General features: G+C 46.7%; 1 protein-coding gene across 1 annotated transcript in view; it reads right to left on the minus strand.

The window, feature by feature from the left end:
- The window catches only part of PIWIL1 (piwi like RNA-mediated gene silencing 1), a 462,439-nt gene that overhangs the window by 161,920 nt on the left and 275,231 nt on the right, over positions 1-25,288 (minus strand). Inside the window, exon 11 of the mRNA XM_073676134.1 lies at positions 24,559-24,676. Coding sequence (XP_073532235.1) covers positions 24,559-24,676 — 118 coding nt within the window. The remainder of the gene's footprint in view (positions 1-24,558; positions 24,677-25,288) is intronic.

Here is a 25,288-nt window from a genome sequence, read left to right on the forward strand (position 1 = left end):
TGTATAAAAGACTCCTGTTCACAGACTCAACTAATCAGTCAGACTCTAACCTCTACAACATGGGCAAGAACAAAGAGCTTTCTAAGAATGTCAGGGACAAGATCATAGACCTGTACAAAGCCGGAATGGGCTACAAAACCATAAGTAAGACGCTGTGTGAGAAGGAGACAACTGTTGGTGCAAGAGTAAGAAAATGGAAGAAATACAAAATGACTGTCAATTGACATTGATCAGGGGCAGCATGCAAACTCTCACCTCATGGGGTATCCTTGATCATGAGGAAGGTGAGAGATCAGCTTAAAACTACACGGGGGGGACGACGGGGACTTGTTAATGATCTCAAGGCAGCTGGGATCACAGTCACCAAGAAAACCATTGGTAACACGTTACTAGTGTTGAGCGAGCATGCTCGACACTGCTCGGTACTCGCCCGAGCATCTCACTACTCGGGATGTTCAGCGAGCACCGAGCATTTCCGGGTTACTCGGGCGGGAGCTCGGGTCTCCGCCCTGCACGTTTGGCGCTCTTTACAGAGCCAATGAACATACAGGGATTGCCAGCCAGTCACTGTAATGCCGCAGCCATGTTGTTTGTGGGCATTACAGTGATTGGCTGGCCGCACAGCGTCACCTCGAGTATTTAAAACCGGGCGCCGCCATCTTGGACACAGTCGCCCGGGATCAGACAGTGTAGCGTCAGTGCTGCTGAGTTAGGGAGAGATATATAGTGCGAAATAGGTAGTGTAGGGTCTCTAAAGCCTGCCAAATCAAACAAACAGTCCTTCTCAGGACTAATATCCATCCGATATATCAGGCAGGCAGGCTGTATAGGAGAAGCAGTGGTTATACCAACAAACAGTGCATTACAGTCCTGTGTGCTTCTGCAGGTCAAATTGCTAGACTTATCCCCCGGTCTCAGGGGCCTGGAAAAATCCTTCTTTTTTCATCTAAATCCTGAATTTTTTTTTTCCTCAGTCAGACTGTACAAACACGAGTCTTATTAACCTTTTGGTATCCCCCCCCAAAAAAAAATTGAGTGTGTCTGTGACTGTTCAGACACAAATATATCTGTTTAAAAGATTCTGGTGTAGGCCAGATAACTAGAACTGTGGTTTTGAAGTTCCACGGTTCAAATCTCAGTATTATCCAGCTTTTGGCCTTTTTTACGTAAAAAAAAAAAACAGTAATGGTGTCTCCCTGACTGTTCAGACACAAATATATCTGTTTAAAATATTCTGGTGTAGGCCACATAACTATAACTGTGGTTTTGCAGTTCCACGGTTCAAATCTCAGTGTTATACAGCTTTTGGCCTTTTTTCCGCAAAAAAAACCAGTAATAGTGTCTCCCTGACTGTTCAGACACAAATATATCTGTTTAAAAGATTCTGGTGTAGGCAACATAACTATAACTGTGGTTTTGCAGTTTCACAGTTCAAATCTCTGTGTTATCCAGCTTTTGGACTTTTTTCCGTAAAAAAAAACAGTAATATTGTCTCCTTGACTGTTCAGACACAAACATATCTGTTTAAAAGATTCTGGCTGCCACATAACTATAACTGTGGTTTTGCAGCTCCACGGTTCAAATCTCTGTATTATCCACCTTTTTTACATAAAAAAAAAAAAATTGAGTGTCTCGCTCAGTGTTCAGACACAAATATAACTGTTTAAAAGATTCTGGTGTAGGCCAGAGAAATAGAACTGTGGTTTTCCTCTTCCACGGTTCTAATCTCCTTTTTATTACCCTTTTTCCATTGATAGTGCGAGTGTAAGCTATTTTACTTAATTTACAATGGGCAAGGCGCATGGCAAGGGACGTGGAACTGGACATTCTGGTGATGGTGCGTGTAGAGGACGGGGCCGTGGCCAAGGTAAAAATGTGCCACAACCAACAGGCACATCTTCTCACTCCCACTTCTTGACCGAATTACTAGGGAACCACACTACAACACCAGTATTGCATATTGATCAGTGTGAACAGGTTATTAATTGGATAGCAGATAATACTTCCAGTCACCTGGGCACCACCACCTCCGGTCTGTCTTCCACACGATCAAGTTTTAGTAGCCGTGAGTCTCGACCGCATACTCCTCCTCACCCAGATGCTCCTTCCTCCCACCATGCCGAGTGTCGTCAGAAAGCAACTGATCCCACACTTGGACACTCTGAAGAGCTGTTCACTGGTCCATTTCCATATTTGTGCCCCTCGCCTGCTCCGCTTGAAGTGGTGGAAGAGGAGATCCCATGTAGCGATGCCCAAATATTTGAACAGGCAAGGCCAGAGGAAGTCGACGCTGGCAATTTGTCATAAGAGGTGGACGATGACGAGACACAATTGCCACGAAGTGAGGAGGAGGATCGTGGTGCGCAAGTGAAAGAGGAGGAGGTGGTGGATGATCTAGTAACTGACCCAACGTGGCAGGAGGCCAGCAGCACACAGGGGGAGGGAGGCAGATTACCCCAACAGGCAGGAAGAAGCAGTGTGGTGGCCGCACACATAAGGCGGGCAACACTTCCCCGTAACACCAACATGAGGGACGTTGCCAGTACAACCGGTAGGTTTTCCAGAGTATGGAATTTTTTTAAAGACTCTGCTGATAACCCCAAAAAGGCCATTTGTACCACCTGCCATGCCAGCATCAGCAGGGGTGACAAAACTACCAGCCTGACCACCACCAGCATGATCAGGCACATGTCAGCAAAGCACCCGACTTTGTGGGGCGAACCCCAGGGTCCACGACCAGTGTCAGTGGGTGTCACCACTGCTTCTTCCGCTGTTGTGCGTGTAAGAGAACCCCCTGTTGTGCGTGCAAGGCAATCCCATACAAGGCAATCCCATACATACATCCCATGCATACAGTACAGACCAAAAGTTTGGACACACCTTCTCATTTAAAGATTTTTCTGTATTTTCATGACTATGAAAATTGTACATTCACGCTGAAGGCATCAAAACTATGAATTAACACATGTGGAATTATATACTTAACAAAAAAGTGTGAAACAACTGAAAATATGTCTTATATTCTAGGTTCTTCAACGTAGCCACCTTTTGCTTTGATGACTGCTTTGCACACTCTTGGCATTCTCTTGGTGAGCTTCAAGAGGTAGTCACCGGAAATGGTTTTCACTTCACAGATGTGCCCTGTCAGGTTTAACAACTGAGATTTCTTGCCTTATAAATGGGGTTGGGACCATCAGTTATGTTGTGCAGAAGTCAGGTGGATACACAGCTAATAGTACTGCTAAATAGACTGTTAGAATTTGTATTATGGCAAGAAAAAAGCAGCTAAGTAAAGAAAAATGAGTGGCCATCATTACTTTAAGAAATGAAGGTCAGTCAGTCCGAAAAATTGGGAAAACTTTGAAAGTGTCCCCAAGTGCAGTTGCAAAAACCATCAAGCGCTACAAAGAAACTGTCTCACATGAGGACCGCCCCAGGAAAGGAAGACCAAGAGTCACCTCTGCTTCTGAGGATAAGTTTATCAGGGTCACCAGCCTTAGAAATTGCAGGTTAACAGCAGCTCAGATTAGAGACCAGGTTAATGCCACACAGAGTTCTAGCAGTAGACACATCTCTACAACAACTGTTAAGAGGAGACTTTGTGCAGCAGACCTTCATGGTAAAATAGCTGCTAGGAAACCACTGCTAAGGCCAGGCAACAAGCAGAAGAGACATGTTTGGGCTAAAGAACACAAGGAATGGACATTAGACCAGTGGAAATCTGTGCTTTGGTCTGATGAGTCCAAATTTGAGATCTTTGGTTCCAACCACCGTGTCTTTGTGCGACGCAGAAAAGGTGAACAGATGGACTCTACATGCCTGGTTCCCACCGTGAAGCATGTAGGAGGAGGTGTGATGGTGTGGGGGTTCTTTGCTGGTGACACTGTTGGGGATTTATTCAAAATTGAAGGCATACTGAACCAGCATGGCTACCACAGCATCTTGCAGCGGCGTGCTATTCCATCAGATTTGCGTTTAGTTGGACCATCATTTATTTTTCAACAGGGCAGTGACCCCAAACACACCTCCAGGCTGTGTAAGGGCTATTTGACTAAGGAGGAGAGTGATGGGGTGCTACGCCAGATGACCTGGCCTCCACAGTCACCAGACCTGAACCCAATCGAGATGGTTTGGGGTCAGCTGGACCGCAGAGTGAAGTCAAAAGGGCCAACAAGTGCTAAGCATCTCTGGGAACTCCTTCAAGATTGTTGGAAGACCATTTCCAGTGACTATCTCTTGAAGCTCATCAAGAGAATGCCAAGAGTGTGCAAAGCAGACATCAAAGCAAAAGGTGGCTACTTTGAAGAACCTAGAATATAAGACATATTTTCAGTTGTTTCACACTTTTTTTGTTATGCATATAATTCCACGTGTGTTAATTCATAGTTTTGATGCCTTCAGTGTGAATGTACAATTTTCAAAGTCATGAAAATACAGAAAAATCTTTAAATGAGAAGGTGTGTCCAAACTTTTGGTCTGTACTGTACATCCATCCATCCATACTGCATGCAAAGATGCCGCCTCCTCTCAGTCTTCACTTGCTATGGCAGTTTCTCAAGAAACAGCATCAACGTTCACGTCCCACTGCAGCGTTCAATTGTCCATATCCCAGACCTTTGAACGAAAGCGCAAATTCGCAGCCAACGCCCCACAGGCCACAGTCCTAAATTTGCATATTTCACGACTGCTTGCACTGGAAATGCTGCCTTTTAAGCTGGTGGAGACGGAATACATCCGCAACCTTATGGCGGTGGCCGTCCATCGGTACTCGGTCCCCAGCCGACACTATTTTGCCAGGTGTGCCATCCCCACACTACACAAGCACGTGTCCCAAAACATCTGCCGTGCCCTCAACAACGCAGTTACTGGGAGAGTCCACCTGACAACGGACACGTGGACAAGTGCTTGTGGCCAGGGACTGTACATCTCCCTGACGGCACACTGGGTAAACATAGTGGAAGCCGGGACCCAGTCGGACCTTGGGACGGAACACATCCTCCCCACACCGAGGATTGCGGGCCCTATGTCAGTCAGCGTTGCCCCCACAGTGTACAGCTCCTGCGCATCATTCTCCTCCTCCTCCTCATGTTCAGCCTCCATCTCAGATATCACCACATCAGTTACAAGCTGGAAGCACTGCAGTACTGCCTCAGCCAAGCGGCAACAGGCTGTGCTGAAACTCATAAGCTTAGGTGATAAACCTCACACTGCATGTGAGTTGTGGACAGCTGTGAAAGAGCAGGCAGATCTGTGGCTGAGACCGCTGAACCTACATCCAGGCATGGTTGTGTGTGACAATGGACGTTACCTGGTGGCGGCTCTGAGGTGAGGCGAGATCACACACGTACCATGCCTGGCTCATGTGCTTTACTTGATGGTTCAGCGGTTTCTTAAATCATACCCCGAGTTGCCAGATCTGCTCGTCAAAGTACGCCGCCTGTCAGCTCATTTTCGGAAGTCGGCTACAGCTTCCGCCGCCCTTGCTGTGTTGCAGCAGAGTTGCAGCTTCCAGCACACAGACTGGTGTGTGATGTCCCCACACGTTGGAACTCTACCCTCCACATGTTGCAAAGGATTTGTGAGCAGAAGAGAGCAGTTGTGGAGTACCAGCTGCAACAAGGCCATCGATATTCAGGTCAGACTCCACACATAAGACCTCAGGAGTGGACCTGGATGTCTGACATATGTACCATCCTGACAAACTTTGAGGAGTCCACCAAGATGGTGAGTGGCGATGACGCCATCATTAGTGTTAGCATCAGGGTGGATAAAAATCAATGGTTTTTTTAAAAAAATAAAAAAAATCGGATTTTTTTGATTTAAATCGGATTTTTTTGATTTATATCGGATTTTTTTCAATAAACTGCTTTTTGAGGAAAATATTTTACCATCCAAAGGTTCTTCCATCATGAGATAAAGCTGAGTTGTTTAACTCAGTAGAATAAAGGCTGTATATGTGTAACATTCACAATGCCATGCTCTTCCAGAGGTTTCTGTAGGATTAGTGGGCAGTTTCTCTCCTATATTATCACAGACGCTCGCTTTACTTACGCAGTTCTCAAAACTGAATTTGACTCCGCAGAGGTCCCAGCCTCTTCTTCACGGCAAAAATGTTACAACATGAACAGAGTTGAGAAAAAGACCTTAATCCTATTGTTCTACAAACCTATGAATACAGAATCAACCCCTTCAGTGCCAAGTCCAAGAAGTTAGACAATATGTTTCTGATTGTTTGGAGTGGAATAGATCTGCACAACACAAGAAGAATGTGAATCTAAGTGTGAGGAGGAGGAAGGGCAAGCAGACAAGAAAATGAAAGTGAAACTTTGAGCACAATACTGCAGCATAGCCACAGACAGACAAGTCTGGATCTGTTTGTGTGCACGATCTGAGGTTTATTACATTCTTTCCTTATAATGGCAGCAGGCCGTAAAAGAGACCCAGTTTGGGAATATTTTAATGAAGCTCCTTCGCCTATCGGTAAGGCAGGCATGCGTGCAAAATGCAAACGATGCAACAAAGAGATGCAAGGCCTGGTGGCGCGAATGAGGCAACATCATGAGAAGTGCGGTGATGAAGATGACCAAAGAAACACTTCTGAACAGGCCGGATCTGTTGGTAAACATTTTTATTGAATCCTGTTTCTAAAGACTGAACTGTCGTGTGAGAAAAATTATATTTCTTATTATTACTGCATGTTACTGTCATTTGGTACAGTTATGAAGAAAAACAAATATTCCTTTTGGGGCAGGGGCAGTGATGTGTTGTGTACAATAAGCATAAATTGTATAAACAATAAAATAACAGCATTGACTTTTTTCGTTTAGGGGAATTCATGGATTCTGGAAACTATCCACCTCCAAGATCACCATCATCCTGTTCTACAGTTTCAGAGTTATCCATCCAGGATAGTGCTTCATTAGCAGCAGCATCATCATCAGACACCCACAGCCACATATCACCATCACCCAAAAGGAAGAAAAAACCTTTACCTCCTGGAACCACCATAGATAGGTTTGTGATAAGAACTAGCAGATTATAAAAAGAGTTGATTGATGAAAAAATTGCCCAGTTTATTTATGCAACGAACTCTTCTTTCCGTCTGACTGAGAACCCACATTTCATTAATATGGTTCAGTCACTGAGACCAGGATACAGTCCACCCAGCAGAGCTGATGTTGCAGGGAAACTGCTGGATCAAGTGTATGACAGAGAAATGGAGCAATGTGCAACAGCTCTGGAGGGTAAAATTGTTAACCTAAGTATTGATGGGTGGAGTAATGTCCACAATGATCCTATTGTATGTGCTTGTATAACAACAGAAGAAGGTAAAGTCTTCCTTGCACAAACAACTGATACGTCAGGAAATGCACACACAGCAGAATACTTACAAGAAGTGGCAGTAAAAGCTATAACAACATGTGAACAAAAATTCAAATGTCTAGTATGCAGTTTGGTCACTGACAATGCTGCAAACGTATCCAAGATAAGAAGAAATTTAGAAGAGCAGGGAGGGAATACAAAGCTGCTAATAACATATGGTTGCAGTGCTCATTTGCTGCACCTTTTAGCCAAAGACTTAAGTGTTCCAGAAATAAAGGCTAATGTTGTTGAAATTGCTAAATACTTCCGTAATAATCATTTTGCAGCAGCAGCTCTGAAAAGGATGGGTGGAACCAAGCTAACGCTCCCACAAGATGTTAGATGGAACTCTGTGGTGGACTGTTTTGAGCAGTATATCAAAAACTGGCCTATTCTGATGACACTTTGTGAAGAAAATCGAGATAAAATAGATGGCACTGTCACGGCCAAAATCCTCAACATTGGGCTTAAGAGAAATGTTGAACATATGCTGAGCTTCCTGAAACCCATCTCTCAAGCTTTAAACAAAATACAGAAAAATAGCTGTTTTATTGCGGATGCTGTTGAAATTTGGAAGGAACTGAGTGAACACTTAAAAACAGAACTACACATGGACAGAATTAAATTACAAGCAATAAACAAACGAATGGGACAAGCACTGACTCCAGCTCATTTTTTGGCAAATATTGTCAATATCCAATATCAGGGTCAAAACCTAAGTGCTGAGGAAGAGGAGTTAGCTATGACATTGGTATCCAGCAATCATCCATCTTTAATGCCAACTATAATAAACTTCAGAGCTAAGGGGGAACCATTCAAGAAATATATGTTTGCTGAAGATATTTTAAGGAAGGTCACACCAGTAAACTGGTGGAAGTCACTTAAGCGCTTGGATTTAGAGACTGTTCCAAGTAATGATTTCACTTTTAACAGCAGTAGACGCAACTCCAATCCAGCAGAGGTAGGGGAACAGGCATTGAGGCGCGGGGTACTCTCACAAGGATTGGAAAGTTTCAAAAGATGGTGAGGGAGAACCTTGCCGACTGTACCAGCGTCCTCCGTGATTCCTCTGTGCCTTTTAATTATTGGGTATCCAAGCTGGACACTTGGAATGAACTCGCACTGTACACCTTGGAGGTCCTGGCCTGCCCTGCCGCTAGCGTGTTATCGGAGCGTGTTTCTGGTGCCGCTGGGGGAATTATAACTGATAAGCGCACTTGCCTGTCAACTGACAAGCTGACCCTTATCAAAATGAACAAGGGCTGGATTGGGCCAGACTTCTCATCACCACCAAATGACAGCAGAGAAACATAAAGTCAAATCCACTGTGTTATTTCGGGAAGTGTATTCCCATACACCGCTTCACACCCACACATGGGTATACGATTCCTCATTTCAGCTGTATTTTGCTCTTCTCCTTATCCTCAGCCTCCAACACCACTATACCACCAGGGTGACCGTGGTCCGCGTTGCCAGCATTGCAAGTTCCTCCGTCCTAATTTTTGGCAGGTTTTGCTTGGAAGGCATAGGCAAAGACTATGGGAGACCCACTCCCCAATAATGGGAATAATGTTTTTAATATGCTGTACTGCATGGCTCTTGTAAGGGGCATGAAAAGCGTCTTGTTAAGCTACTGTGACCTCCACCACTCTTCCAAGGGGCATTAACACCGTCTTGTTAAGCTACTGTGACCTCCACGTCTCTTCCAAGGGGCATTAAAACCGTCTTGTTAAGCTACTGTGACCTCCACCACTCTTCCAAGGGGCATTAAAAGCGTCTTGTTAAACCACTCTGAACTCCACAGCTCTTCCAAGGGGCATTAAAACCGTCTTGTTAAGCTACTGTAACCTCCACCACTTTTCCAAGGGGCATCAAACCCGTCTTGTTAAGCTACTGTGACCTCCACGTCTCTTTCAAGGGGCATTAAAACCGTCTTGTTAAACCACTCTGAACTCCACAGCTCCACAGCTCGAAGTCGATTGCGGAGGCAAGGGGAGGTGATCGCAGATACTCACCTCCTCTTCCGGCTTCCAGCGCCGTTTGCTGTGGCTTCCAGGATGTTGCCATGACGACCCGATGTCGTCATGACAACATCCGGGTCACCAGACAGCAGGAAGATTTTTTGGACATGCGCAGTGCATCTCCAAACAATCTTCTCCCTGTCCAGCGCTGACAGACTGCATGACACAGGGATGGTGCTGCATTCCTGTGCCATGCAGGCGATCAGAGAAAAAAAAGTGAAAGTCCCATAGTGGGACAAAGTAATAAAGTATAAAAACTATCAGAAAGTGAAAAAAAAAAAATTGTAAAAATATTAAAAATAAAAAAATAATCCACCAAAAATAAAAATATAATGTACCCATCAATAAATATTATTATAAAAAAACAAAAAAAAAACAATAAAAGTACACATATTTGGAATCGCCGCGTCCGGAACAACCTGACCTATAAAACTGTCCCACTAGTTAACCCCTTCAGTGAACACAGTAAAAAAAAAATAATAAAAAACGAAGCAAAAAACAATGATTTATCACCATACCGCCATACAAAAAATGGAATAACACGCGATCAAAAAGACAAATATAAATAAAAATGGTACCGCTGAAAACGTCATCTCGTCCCGCAAAAAAGAAGCCGCCATACAGCTCCATCAGCCGAAAAATAAAAAAGTTATAGCTCTCAGAATAAAGCTATGCTAAAAAAATAATTTTTTCTATAAAATTGCTTTTATTATGTAAAAGTGCAAAACATAGAAATACGATATAAATGTGGTATCGCTGTAAACGTACTGACCCGAAGAATAAAGCTGCCTTATCAATTTTACCACACGCGGAACAGAATAAAAAAAAAAAAAAAAAAAAGAAATAATTCCTGAATTGTTGGTTTTTGTTTATTCTGCCTCCCAAAAATCAAATGACTGCCAAAATCTGGAAAAATTATAGCTCTCAAAATATGGCGATGCAAAAACTAGATTTTACAAAAAATGCGTCTTTTAGTGTGTGACAGCTGTCAGTCATAAAAACCCCATATGATTCTGGTATCGCTGTAGTCTCACCGCCCGAAGAATAAGTTCGTCTAATCACTTATACCGAATGAGGAAAGGCGTAAAAAATAAACTCAGGTTAGGGTTGTGCTAGGGTTAGGGTTGTGCTAGGGTTAGGGTTGTGCTAGGGTTAGGGTTGTGCTACGGTTAGGGTTGTGCTACGGTTAGGGTTGTGTTAGGGTTAGGGCTGGGGTTGTGATTTTTTTCAAAAGTAAGAAAAAAAGATGACGATATGGCGACTAGTGTTGAGCGCAAGTGCTCGCTACTTGAGTTTGCATCGGGTGTTCTGGTATGCATTGAGTATCGTGGGTATTTGAGTGACATGCTCGAGTCTCCGCCCCATATGCTTCACGGCCTAAAAAGACGGATTTTGGTAAGACCTTACCTGTAAAATCCTTTTCAGCGAAGGAAGGAAGGGAGACACAGATCCATTACTAGTGGGTAGGCGGAGCCGCACAGGATAGTTCACCTCAGATTTATAAAAAGAGCAGATAACACCAGCAGAACAACACAACCCCTTCTGAAAAATCAGAAGTGCGAGAGAACAGGTTATGCATATAACAGAAAGAACACACAGTCCCAGGCACTACTCACTGGACCTGACAACTGCGATGAGCTGGCAATGATGGAACAGAGCCCTAGCGCGCCGACCCCAGTCCCAATAACCGCCATCAGAAAGGAGTCGCGCCGCATCTGGAAAACAATAATGCACTTCTGCCCTGGGAGGGTGCTGTGTCTCCCTTACTTCCTTCGCTGAAAAGGATTTTACAGGTAAGGTCTTACCAAAATCCGTCTTTCAGCAGCAGAAGGGAAGGAAGGGAGACACAGTTCCATTACTAGTGGGACGTCCCAAAGCAGTCCAGAACTCAAGGGTGGGAAACAGTGGCAGAATCGCCAACACCCCAACAACTTAGTCAAGCGCGCAACAAGCGCCAAAACTAGATAAAGAGATAACCTAAACCACCGCCGCCTGCAGGACCCTGCGTCCCAAGGCCGCATCGGCAGAAGCACTCACGTCCACTTAATAAAATTTAGTAAAAGTGTGAACGGAGCGCCAGGTAGCCGCCCGGCAGAGCTGCGCTGCCGAGGCCCCCTGATGAAAAGCCCACGACGAACCAACAGCTCTCGTGGAATGAGCTCGAACCTTAACCGGACAAGGTTCGCCCTTGAGCCGGTACGCCTCCAGGATAGACGAACGTATCCACCGAGCTATAGTGTCCTTGGAGGCCAGCTGACCACGCCGACGACCAGCAGGAATCACAAAAAGAGAGTCCGACTTCCGAAACCCTTGCGTGATTGAAAGATAGAACTTCAAAGCCCGCACCAAATCCAACGAGTGCAGGGCTCGCTCCTTTGGACTTTTCGGATTCGGACAGAGGGAGGGCAACATGATGTCTTGATTGACGTGGAAACGCGACACCACTTTAGGCAGAAAATCGCCAACGGTATGAAGCACCACGCGATCCGAGTGGAACTCCAGAAAAGGGGGCGAGCAAGACAGTGCCGCCAACTCAGAAACCCTTCTCAAAGAGGTGACCGGCACCAGGAAGGCCACCTTCCAAGAAAGTAAGGAAAGAGTAGCTGAATCCATAGGCTCAAACGGCCCATCCTGAAGAGCCTCCAAGACTAGATTGAGCCGCCAAGGAGCCACAAACGCCCTCCGAGGCGGAAACTGACGTGCAACCCCGCGAAAAAACGAGCGCACATCCCTGCCCGAGGCAATAGCCCTCCGAAAAAGCACGGATAGTGCAGATACCTGACCCCGCAAGGTACCAACCGCCAGACCCTTGGCCAAACCACATTGCAGAAAAGCCAATAAGTTGGGAATGGAAAAAACCCTCGGGTTCCTTGACGATCCAGAACACCATGAATAGAAGGCCTCCCAAGTTCTGTGATAAATCCTAGTCGCAGCTGGACCTCTGGCCGCCCGCAAGGTGGCAAGGACCTCGGCCGAAAACCCACGACGGGTCAAGATCTCAGTCTCAAGTGCCACGCCGTCAAAAGAAGTGACTTCAGGTCCGGATGGCGAATGGGCCCTTGGGTTAACAGGTCCGGGCGAAGAGGCAGTGGAAACGGAGGCGCCGCCAGAAGAGACACCAGCGTTGAATACCACGCCCTCCGCGGCCAATCCGGCGCCACCAAAATCGTCGGAATACGCTCTAGTTTGATCCGCCGGATCACCAGTGGAAGTAAGGATACCGGCGGAAACACGTAGATCAGCTCGAACTGGTCCCACGGGGCCACCAGAGCATCTACCGCGACAGCTTCCGGGTCCCTGTATCTGGACATGAACGTCGGAATCCTGGCGTTCAGCCTGGATGCCATGAAGTCCACTTGGGGAGTCCCCCAACAGGAGCACAGCAGTGCAAAAACTTCCGGATGAAGACCCCATTCCCCGGGATCCACCTGTTCGCGACTGAGGAAGTCCGCCGTGATATTCAGCACTCCTGGGATGTGAATCGCGGATATGGCCGGAACCCTGGATTCGGCCCAAACCAGGATCCGAGAGACCTCCATCATGAGTCTGGAACTCCTCGTCCCGCCCTGATGGTTGATATATGCGACCGCTGTCGCATTGTCCGTCTGAATCCGGAACGGCAGACCGCTCAAAGGGACCGTCCAATGTCGGAGGCAGAGAAATATCGCTCTCAACTCCAAGATGTTGATCGGCAGAGACGACTCCTCTGACGACCAGACCCCCTGAACCCAGAGATCGTTCCAAACCCCCCCCCCCCAGCCAGTCAGGCTGGCATCGGTGGTAATGACCGACCACCGTGGGAGGAGGAAGGATTTCCCCAGGGATAAAGTCTCCGGACGTAGCCACCATCCAAGAGACTCTAGCAACTTGCGGGAGATACCGACACAGCGATCCAGCGAAGCCGGCGATCGGTCCCAATGGGTCAGAATAAGATCTTGAAGACCTCGGGAATGAAATTGTGCATACGGTACCGCTTCCATTGCCGCCACCATCAGACCCAGAAGGCGCATACGCCTCCGAAGAGACATCGTCATCTCCGACCTCATAGCCTGGACATGGTGACGAAGGATCGCTTGTTTGTCCGGAGGCAGGGATACCACTGCCCGTACCGTGTCGAAATTCATCCCCAAGAACAGGATTGACTGCGACGGCTCCAATGACGACTTCATCCAATTGACCAGCCACCCGAAGTCCTCCAGGTGCTGAAGGGAGAGATCGCGAGCTGTCACCGCCTCCTCCGCTGTGGGTGACACAATTAACAGGTCGTCCAGGTAGGGGAGAATCGTAACTCCCTGCTTTCGAAGGAGCGCCATGAGCGGCGCCAGAATCTTTGGAAAAACCCTGGGCGCCAAGGCCAACCTGAACGCTAGGGCCACAAACTGGTAATGGGCCTGACCTATGGCGAACTGCAGGAAGTGCTTGTGAGCCCTGCCGATAGGGACATGCAAATAGGCGTCGCGGATGTCGATCGACACCAAAAAATCGTGCTGCGACAGGGCCGCCACGACGGAGCGAAGAGACTCCATACGGAATTTCCGGGTCCGGATAGGCAAATTCAATTCTTTGAGGTCCAGAATGGGGCGAAACTTGTCCTCCTTTTTGGGAACCACAAAAAGGTTGGAGTAAAACCACCTTCCCTGGTCCTCCGGCGGAACCGGAATCACCACACCCTGCTGCAGAAGAGAGTCGACCTCCCGCAGCAGTGTGGCAGCAAGCCTGGGCTCGGACAGGATGTGCGACTGACGAAACCTGTCCGGGGGTCAAGAATGAAACTCTATGAAATAACCTTCCGACATAACCCGCGTCACCCAGGCGTCCGATACGTGTGACGCCCAAATAGACCCGAAATGTAGCAGACGACCTCTCACCCGAGAGCCCTCGAGAGGGTTCCTGGCGTCAGTCCGTCTTAGCGGGCTTTTTGTCAACCTCCCGCTTGTCCTGACGGAAATGTTGTTTCCAGGGAGTACGGGATTTCTGGGAGGTCTTTTTTCAGGAAGACGAGGGACGATCCGATCTCCAAGAAGGCTGACCGAACCGAAAGGGCCGACGACCACTACCGGCACTTGACTTGCCGGACGTAGAAACCGCTGCCTTTCGCTGCGGCAAGGCCGTATCTTTGGCCGTGTCCTTAGCAATCAGCTCCGTGAGGTCCGAACCAAACAGCTGACCGCCCTTGTACGCCAGACTCAGCAAACCTTGTTTGGATACTGCATTTCCGGTCCACTGTTTAAGCCACAGTGCTCTCCTGACAGAGACGGCCGAGGATTGAGCCCTGGACATCACCGAAGTAGTATCCAGCACTGCGTCCCTGCCATATCGGGCCGCTTCTTCCTAGAGCTGGAAGAGCCTTTCCACTTCAGACAGCGGAGTTCCATCTTGGCATGCCATCCGCAGCTGATCCAACCACCGCAGCGAAGCCTCACCAGCCCACATGGCCCCCAAGGCCGCTCGGAATCCGTGACGCGCGGCCTCGTAGATGGACTTTGCCGCTAACTCCGTCCTTCTGTCCAGCGGGTCCTGAAGACTCGCCTTCCCTTTAACAGGAAGCAAAGAGGATTTGCTCAGCTGACACAATGGCACATCCACTTCAGGAGAGAGGACCCAATTAGTGGCGGCATCAAACAACTGCAACCCTTGGAAACGTTTATCCGGACACAGACGTTCTTTCTCCACCGCCTTGTTAAGTTCCTCGTGCATCGGCAGCGTCGAGCGAGCCCGACGCGACTCCTGATACAGCCGGGCCGATTTGCCAGGGCGCCCTGTCACCTCTTCAGACAGCTGTAACGCTTCCCGCATAGCTTCAACAAAAGCGTCCACGCGGCCCGAAAGCGAAGCAGAGCAACCCCGCCGATTCTCTTCATCAGAATCGGAGATGTCACCAGAAGAGTCTGTCGGCGATTCTGAAGCCTCCGACGCACTGCGCTGAGGAGACGGCGCCGCCACAGGCCTGTGATGCTTCTTGCTTCTAGACGTCGGTTGGGACTTAGCAGAGACCCAATGACCCAGGAGGTCAGACAGGCTGTCAATGGAGCGAGTGAGCGCCTCCACCTTAACATCACTGAGACCCCCAACTAGCGTCGAACCTGATGCCGTTGAAGACCCCGTGACCGATCAGATACGCGTGACCGATCCTGAAGCGGACCGGGAGAGAGGTCCGCGTCCCCTGGTCCCTAATCCGACATGCCCCCACACAGTTGGGAGCGTCGCGGATAAGGCGGTAATAACCCCTTACAATGGGTACAGTAACCAAGGATGTGTGAATTCCACAACCACAGCCTGTTCTTGCACAAAAAATCACCCGGCACTGAAGGGTTAAAGCTCCTCCTTAGAAGGAGAAAAGCTACCCCAGCGGCCTGCAGAGCAAAAGTTAACCTGACAGACTAGAGAGAAGCACCCTCTGATCCCAGAAGGGTGCACCTCCAGAGAGGGTTAACAGCCTGATGGGCAGACCCCGTTCAGAAGGGGTTAATGCTACTGATCCACACTACCCTTTTTGTGAGGTGTGCGTCAGAGCCATCTCAGTAGGGAAGAAGCAGCGCCGTATACAGCACACCCTGTCAGCCTAGGACATAAGGAAAGTGCTCTGTGCTGTAGAAGGAACTTTCTGCCTAAAAGGCAGGAGAGACTCACCAGCTGGGGTAGAGACTGCTCTTCTCGGTGTGATGAGAGCAAGGAGCAGGGAGTAGGAGACGCTGCGCGAGGATGGACGCTGGCCGGAAGTAGAATGGGCTGGGACATCTCCAACGCGCGCTTTTCCGGCACTTCCTGTCACGAGCTAAGAAGACCGACAGCAGAGAGAAGCTAAGCCACGCCCCCCGCCAAGCTACGGAGCGCGCGAATCCTCCGTCCCTGCTCCCCTGCCCGCCGAGGATCAAACGCTGCATGCAGAGGAGAAATCCCTGCAAGCCAGAAAAAAACAACAGTCACCACAAAACACACATACAGTGACAGCGGCTGCCGCAGCAGCCGCTGAAAGCACTCAATAAGAGAACTTACCCAGCTGAGCGCCACAGGGACCCCCAGGGATGTGTGGCGCCGTGGCCCTTCCTCCCCCCCACGAGCGGTTTGCGTCTACGCCAGGGAGCGCCCTGTATCCCCCGGGGCCAGCAGGGTTCTGCGGGGACCTCCTTAGGGGGTATGCAGATCCGCCAGGGGAGGGTCAGGGGTCCCAGCAGCGCTGAGACCCCCCCGAGACCTCTAGACCACGGGGGGTCCAGGTCTCCGGAATAAAAATAAGAAAATCTTCTGAGGAGCTGCTAAGGCAGCGACTATCCTTTGCGACCTCAAATTTAAAACTGAGGAACATGGGAGTAGGAGGAGCCTAAGCTGGAGGGGCCGGTCGTCACTTTTTATAAATCTGAGGTGAACTATCCTGTGGGGCTCCGCCTACCCACTAGTAATGGATCTGTGTCTCCCTTCCTTCCCTTCTGCTGCTGAAAACTTTGCTGGGATTGCCTGCCATGCACGAGTGATCCCCGCATGTTTTTTTTTGGGTGTCTAATAACCGTGAAACATCAAGGCGGGGACTCGAGCATGTCACTCGAGCACACGCAGTACATGGTGCATACCTGAGTACCTGATGCAAACTCAAGTAGCGAGCACTTGCGCTCAAGACTAATGACAACTTATTCAATATGATGACCTAATGTTATCAAATTCTGTGTCGTACCTCTGGGTTCAAAATGTTCACTATACACCTTAATAAAATCCTTAAGGGGTATAGTTTCCAAAATGGGTCACTTGTGGGGGAGCTCCACTGTTTAGGCACATCAGGGGCTCTCCAAACGCGACATGGTGTCCGCTAACAAATTGAATGGAAAATCGGCTCAAATTGTTAGCGGACGCCATGTTGTGTTTGGAGAGCTCCTGTGTGCCCAAACATTGGAGCTCCCCCACAAGTGACCCCATTTTGGAAACTAGACCCCCCAAGGCACCTATCTAGATGCATAGTGAGCACTTGGAACCCTTAGGTGCTTCACAAATTGATTCGTAAAAATGGAAAAGTATTTTTTTTCCACTTTTTCATTTTTACAAATCAATTTGTGAAGCACCTGGGGGTTCCAACTGCTCACTATGCATCTAGATAGGTGCCTTGGGGGGTCTAGTTTCCAAAATGGGGTCACTTGTGGGGGAGCTCCAATGTTTGGGCACACAGGGACTCTCCAAATGCAACATGGTGTCCGCTAACAAATTGTCGGCTCAAATTGTTAGCGGACACCATGTTGCGTTAGGAGAGCCCCTGTGTGCCCAAACATTGGAGCTCCCCCACAAGTGATCCCCATTTTGGAAACTAGACCCCCCAAGGCACCTATCTAGATGCATAGTGAGCACTTGGAACCCTTAGGTGCTTCACAAATTGATTCGTATAAATGGAAAAGTATTCTTTTTCCACTTTTTCATTTTTACGAATCAATTTGTGAAGCACCTGGGGGTTCCAACTGCTCACTATGCATCTAGATAGGTGCCTTGGGGGGTCTAGTTTCCAAAATGGGGTCACTTGTGGGGGAGCTCCAATGTTTGGGCAAACAGCGGCTCTCCAAACGCAACATGGCATCTGCTAATTATTCAAGCAAATTTTACAATCAAAAAGTCAAATGGCGCTCCTTCCCTTCCGAGCCCTGCCGTGCACCCAAACAGTGTTTTTTCCCCACATAAGGGGTATTTGCGTGCCCAGGGGAAATTGCACAACAAATTTTGGGGTCCATTTTTTCTTGTTACCCCTGTGAAAATAAAAAAAATTGTGTCTAAAGTAACATTTTTGTGAAAAAAGTTAAATGTTCATTTTTTTCTTCCACATTCCAAAAATTCCTGTGAAGCACCTGAAGGGTTAATAAACTTATTGAATATGGTTTTGAGCACCTTGAGGGGTGCAGTTTTTAGAATGGTGTCACTTTTGGGTATTTTCTGTCATAAAGACCTCTCAAAGTGACTTCAAATGTGATGTGGTCCCTAAAAAAATGGTTTTGTAAATTTTGTTGGAAAAATGAGAAATCGCTGGTCAACTTTTAACCCTTATAGCTCCCTAACAAAAAAAAATTTTGGTTCCAAAATTGTGCTGATGTAAAGTAGACATGTGGGAAATATTACTTATTAACTCTTTTGTGTGACATATCTCTCTGATTTAAGGGCATAAAAATTCAAATTTTGAAAATTGCAAAATTTTCAAAATTTTTGCCAAATTTCCGTTTTTTTCACAAATAAACGCAAGTGATATCGAAGAAATTTTACCACAATCATGAAGTACAATATGTCACAAAAAAACAATCTCAGAATCAGGGGGATCCGTTGAAGCGTTCCAGAGTAATTACCTCACAAAGTGACAGTGGTCAGAATTGTAAAAATTGGCCTGGTCATTAACGTGCAAACCACCCTCAGGAGTTAAGGGGTTAAGCTACTGCGACCTCCACCACTCTTCCAAGGGGCATTAAAACTGTCTTGTTAAGCTACTGTGACCTCCACGTCGCTTCCAAGAGGCATTAAAACCGTCTTGTTAAGCTACTGTGACCTCCACCACTCTTCCAAGGGGCATTAAAACTGTCTTGTTAAGCTACTGTGACCTCCACCACTCTTCCAAGGGGCATTGATATTGTCTTTTTATTCCACTGCGACTTCCACCACTCTTCCAAGGGGCATTAAAACTGTCTTGTTAAGCTACTGTGACCTCCACGTCTCTTTCAAGGGGCATTAAAACCGTCTTGTTAAGCTACTGTGACCTCCACTTTTCTTCCAAGGGGCATTGATATTTTCTTTTTATTCCACTGTGACTTCCACCACTCTTCCAAGGGGCATTAAAACTGTCTTGTTAAGCTACTGTGACCTTCACGTCTCTTCCAAGGGGCATTAAAACCGTCTTGTTAAGCTACTGTGACCTCCACCACTCTTCCAAGGGGCATTGATATTGTCTTTTTATTCCACTGCGACTTCCACCACTCTTCCAAGAGGCATTGATGTTGTCTTTTTATTCCACTGCGACTTCCACCACTCTTCCAAGGGGCATTAAAACTGTCTTGTTAAGCTACTGTGACCTTCACGTCTTCCAAGGGGCATCAAAACCGTCTTGTTAATCTACTGTGACCTCCACCACTCTTCCAAGGGGCATTGATATTGTCTTTTTATTCCACTGCGACCTCCACCACTCTTCCAAGGGGCATTAAAATTGTCTTGTTAAGCTACTGTGACCTTCACGTCTCTTCCAAGGGGCATTGATATTGTCTTTTTATTCCACTGCGACTTCCACCACTCTTCCAAGGGGCATTAAAACTGTCTTGTTAAGCTACTGTGACCTCCACCACTCTTCCAAGGGGCATTAAAACCGTCTTGTTAAGCTACTGTGACCTCCACCACTCTTCCAAGGGGCATTGATATTGTCTTTTTATTCCACTGCGACTTCCACCACTCTTCCAAGGGGCATTGATGTTGTCTTTTTATTCCACTGCGACTTCCACCACTCTTCCAAGGGGCATTAAAACTGTCTTGTTAAGCTACTGTGACCTTCACGTCTTCCAAGGGGCATTAAAACCGTCTTGTTAATCTACTGTGACCTCCACCACTCTTCCAAGGGGCATTGATATTGTCTTTTTATTCCACTGCGACCTCCACCACTCTTCCAAGGGGCATTAAAATTGTCTTGTTAAGCTACTGTGACCTTCACGTCTCTTCCAAGGGGCATTAAAACTGTCTTGTTAAGCTACTGTGACCTCCACCACTCTTCCAAGGGGCATTGATATTGTCTTTTTATTACACTGCGACCTCCACCAGTCTTCCAAGGGGAATTAAAACTGTCTTGTTAAGCTACTGTGACCTCCATGTCTCTTCCAAGAGGCATTATAACCGTCCTGTTAAGCTACTGTGACCTCCACCACTCTTCCAAGGGACATTAAAACCGTCTTGTTAAGCTACTGTGACCTCCACCACTCTTCCAAGGGGCATTGATAGTCTTTTTATTCCACTGCGATCTCCACCACTCTTACAAGGGGCATTAAAACTGTCTTGTTAAGCTACTGTGACCTCCACCACTCTTCCAAGGGGCATTAAAACAGTCTTGTTAAACTACTGTGACCTCCACCACTCTTCCAAGGGGCATTGATATTGTCTTTTTATTCCACTGCGACCTCCACCACTCTTTCAAGGGGCATTAAAACTGTCTTGTTAAGCTACTGTGACCTCCACGTCTCTTCCAAGGGGCATTAAAACCGTCTTGTTAAACCACTCTGAACTCCACAGCTCTTCCAAGGGGCATTGAAATGTTGTTTTTAATTACCTCTAACCTCCACGACTCTTCCAACGAGCATTGCATTTCCTCCTAATTTTAGTCAGCTTTTGCTTTTCAATGCAGAGGCGAACACTAAGGGAGACCCACTACCCAATAATGGGTAGAAGGTTTTTAGTACGCTGTAATCCACGTCTGTATCAAGGGGCATTGCAGTTCCTCATAGTTTTTGGAAAGCCTTCCATTCACTGCTTAGGCCAACAGTGTACAGGAGACCCAGTTGCTATAAATGGAAAAAACTGTTTAGTTAAGGCCCTCTGACCTCCATGTCACTTCCAAGGGGCATTGGAGAGCCTCAAATTTTTTGGTAGGCATTGCACTCACTGTATGCTCTATAACTGTGTAGCCGAACCGCTCCTTTTGGTACAGAAATATATCCTACAAGACATGTGTGGCTGACTGGCCTGATATTGATGTGAATGGTCCCTGTTGCTCCTGCTCTTTCTCCTTTGCCACCACCTCAACTGTCATTCTTCACCTGAAGCTTTGTTTTAACGGGAGTCATAGTACTGGGATGGTGGCAGGAACCTCATATTGATGTGCATGGTCCCTGTTCATCCTGCTCTTTCTCCATTGCCACCACCTCATCCATCATTCATCACCTGAAGCTTTGTTTTAACGGGAGTCAGAGAACTGGAATAGTAGCAGGAAAACATCCAGAAATCCTCGGAGGAGGTAGGATATGCGCCAAAACGCTGACCACCTCAGGCCTAGCCGCTACTACATACATGTGCTTGCATTCCAAGGAACAGAAAGCTAAGGAGATGGATGGCCTCATGATCATGAATAATTTACTCGTTGTGTAGGAGGCGGACCACTGCTGCTGTCTACCTTCTGAACTTTGTGTTGAAGCCTGATTGACCCAGGACCCGCAATCCTCTATGTCTGGAGAGCTCCCTGAGGAAAGATATTTGAAACGTACGTCGGGGCGACAGACGGGCTCTAGCGTCAATATACAGATTCAGGTAATTACATTTAGTATTTCCCTGTTGGCGTGACCTAATTAGGTTTTTCCACTGTTGTCTATGTTTTGATGCTTATGGGCTTTTTCCTGCATCTTTTTGCACAATATTTTATAACATTCCTTTCACTAGCGACCATGGCTTTACAAAGATAGATAATTTTATTGGCACTACTATGTTTAATTTCACTTATATCTTTGAACAAGCAATATGGTCGCATTTGTGAGTAGTATACTGCAAATTTGCAACTCCATATCCATAGCAACAGTAGTTGTGTATATATATATAAGCCCGTTCTTATATGTGAAGCACTGTGATTTGTTTTACCATGTTTTAATGCTGTCTTAATAAAATATTGATTTTTTAAGGTTTAAATACTCGTTTTCTTTTCTCGAGGGACTTGTGTCCCATTTGAGAAGAGTAGGTGTGTCAATGTGAATTGAGTTTAATAACCAGTAACAATTTTCAGGATTCCAAGTGCGGAACTTTGTTTTTAATGTCTGGAGAACGTGTTGCATCCCAGTGTCCAACTGTGACCCGTCTTCCACAATATTAACCCAGTGTGAAGGCGTCAGTCAGATAGACCATCCCTGGCCACATCCACTTGTCCACGTGTTTGTGGTTAGGCTGTCCTTCAAATAAGGGCGGCTGGGGACCGTTTATGGACACCCGGCTGCCCCCAGGCGGCTGGGGATCGTGTGTGGGCACCCGGCCGCGGGGCGGCTGGGGAATTAGTATGGACACCCGGCTGCCCCCTGGCGGCTGGGGACCAAGCGTGGACACCCGGCCGCCGGGGACTGAGTATGGATACCAGGCCGGCGACGCAGCCATGACGTGGTGGCCAGATTCCGCCTCCACATGCCTAAAAGGCCCAATTTCAAGTGCAAGCAAGCAAGCAGTATGGTATTGCAGCCTGGGAGTGGCTGGGTGGCAGGCTGCATACTTGCGCTTGCATTGCAAGGAATGGGGGAGGTACAATTGAACACTGCCTTGGGACAAGGACTTGCACGGGGATAGTTGCAAGTCTGCATCTTCTGATGCGGCAAGGATCACTTCTGATGGGCACACTTTTAGGCAGTGACCTGGGTGTCAGAGATGCTTCCAGGGGTCTTCCCCATGCTCTTCCCATGTCTTTTCAGCACTGTATGCATGTGTCACACAGCACATGGCCAGATAAGGTTGTAAAATGTTAAAATGACATTTCCTGGTGAATGCATTTGTCATGGTTGAAAGCAATACAAAAGTGCAAAAACGCATAAAAGATGCTACTTGTGAACATAGCCCAAGGTGTGGAGGAGTATTTTTGTTTTTGGTTATTTATTTTACCTTATACACAAGTCTTTACCCTGGAAAGGAAGTTCCTTAACATATGTCACAGGAAAACCGTTTCAGTTTCGTTTTTGAACGTTTTATTGTGAGCCCGTAAAAGTGGCTTAATACCGCTGACCACGTTGTTGACAGCAGTGATCTGGGAGTCAGAAATGCTTCCTGGGGCGATCCCCATGCTGTCCGCATAGAATTTGAACACTGTCACAATCGTTTTGGGCTTTTTACAGACTGCCGGGGGTGCTGCCGCAAAAATGCTCAGGTCTCCCATAGACTAACATTGGGCTTGTTGCTCGGGTCGAGCACCCGAGTATCACGGTGAGCTCGGTCCGAGCTTCGAGCACCCGAGCATTTTAGTGCTCGCTCAACACTACACATTACGCCTTAAAGGTTTAAAATCGTGCAGTGCCCGCAAGGTCCCCCTGCTCAAGAAGGCACATGTGCAGGCCCATCTGAAGTTTGCCAATGAACATCTAGCTGATTCTGTGAGATATTGGGAGAAGGTGCTGTGGTCAGATGAGACAAAAATTGAGCTTTTTGGTAATAACTCAACTTGCCGTGTTTGGAGGAAGAAGAAGGATGAGTACAACCCTGAGAACATCGTCCCTAATGTGAAGCATGGTGGGGGAAACATCTTACTTTGGGGGTGCTTATCTGCAAAGGGGACATGACGACTGCACCGTACTGAAGGGAAGATGGATGGGGTCATGAATCGCGAGATTTTGGCCAACAACCTCCTTCCCTCAGTAAGAGCATTGAAGATGGGTCATGGCTGGGTCTTCCAGAAAGACAATGACCCAAAACATATATCCAAGGCAACAAAGGAGTGGCTCAAAAAGAAGCACAGTATGGTCATGGAGTGGTCTAGCCAGTTTCCAAACCTTAATCTCATTGAAAACTTATGGAGGGAGTTGAAGCTCCGAGTTGCCAAGCGAAAGCCTCAAAATCTGAATGATTTAGAGATGATCTGCAAAGAGGAGTGGACCAAAATTCCTCCTGACTTGTGTGAAAATCTCAACATCAACTACAAAAAACGTCTGACTGTTGTGCTTTCCAACAAGGGTTTTGCCACCAAGTATTAAGCGTTGTTTGCCAGAGGGATCAAATACTTCTCACTGCAAAATGCAAAAAGAAATTATCTAATTTATACAATGTGATTTTCTTTCTTTTTTTTTTTTGGGGGGGGGGGGGGGGGGGGGTATTCTATCTCTCAATTTTAAAATTAACCTACCCTTAAAATTATAGACATTTCATGTATTTGTCAGTGGGCAAACTTACAAAAACAGCAAGGGATCAAATACTTATTTCCCCCACTGTACATAAAACATATCTACATTTGCATACATACAGTGCTTTGATAAAGCAATCATTCCCCATGAACTATTCTAATTTTTTTCAGGTTACACCCACAAACTTAAATATATGTTACTGGAATTTTATTTGATATACCAACACAAAATAGCAAGTATTTGTGAAGTGTAAAGTAAACGATACATGGTTTTCTAAATATTTTAAAAATCTAAATCTGAAAATTAAGATATGTATTTGTAGTCAGGCCTTGTAGTCTGATACCCCTAAATAAAATCCTAATTGCGAAGAGTGTTGACGACCTACTCACCTGTGAATATGGTCCAAAAATGTTCCCACTTGTTTTTCTCTCTGTTCTGGTACTAGTCGAGTGTGATTTGCTAGCTCTTTCATTACAGAATAATCAGCTCTCATTCTATCAGTTAAACCTAAAACAAACAAAAAAACAACATTGCTTTCAGTAAGGCGTCTTTTACTGAAAAAAACAGAGACTATATTCTCAATCATATTGCAACGCCATGTCACGTCTGATGTTAAGCCTTATGGGCACCTTTGTGTTAAGTTTAAAAATCCAAAAACTTTCCCTGTTCAGGATTTTTCTCCTGTGGTCCCCTCCTCTCTGGGGTTTAAATACTTTAAATACTTTTTCTATAGCACAAAATTTCAGGTGTAATGTGTTCCCCCCCCCCCCCCCCCCATGAATATTAGCAAAGTGCCTAGATACAGCCGAGCTATTCAGTTTCAGCAGGCCTGTGGAATCGGAAACATGCCTGCGTATTCTTTTTTTCAAGGGGTCCAAGGTACATCCCACATATTGGACATTACACATGTCACATTCCACCAAGTATATTACATTTTTAGTATTACAATTCATAAATTAATTTATTTTATATAGCTGTGCTGTGCTCAAAAGTTAACATACCCCGGCAGAATTTTTCCTTTCTTGGCCTTGTTTCAGAGAATATGAATGATAACAGAAAAACTTTCTCTACTCATGGTTATTGGTTGGGTGAAGCCATTTATTGTTAAACTACTGTGTT

Source organism: Phyllobates terribilis, unplaced genomic scaffold (genome assembly GCF_046119375.1).
Source record: "Phyllobates terribilis strain yellow unplaced genomic scaffold, ASM4611937v1 Scaffold_1__5_contigs__length_1240528914, whole genome shotgun sequence".
NCBI classification, from domain to species: domain Eukaryota; kingdom Metazoa; phylum Chordata; class Amphibia; order Anura; family Dendrobatidae; genus Phyllobates; species Phyllobates terribilis.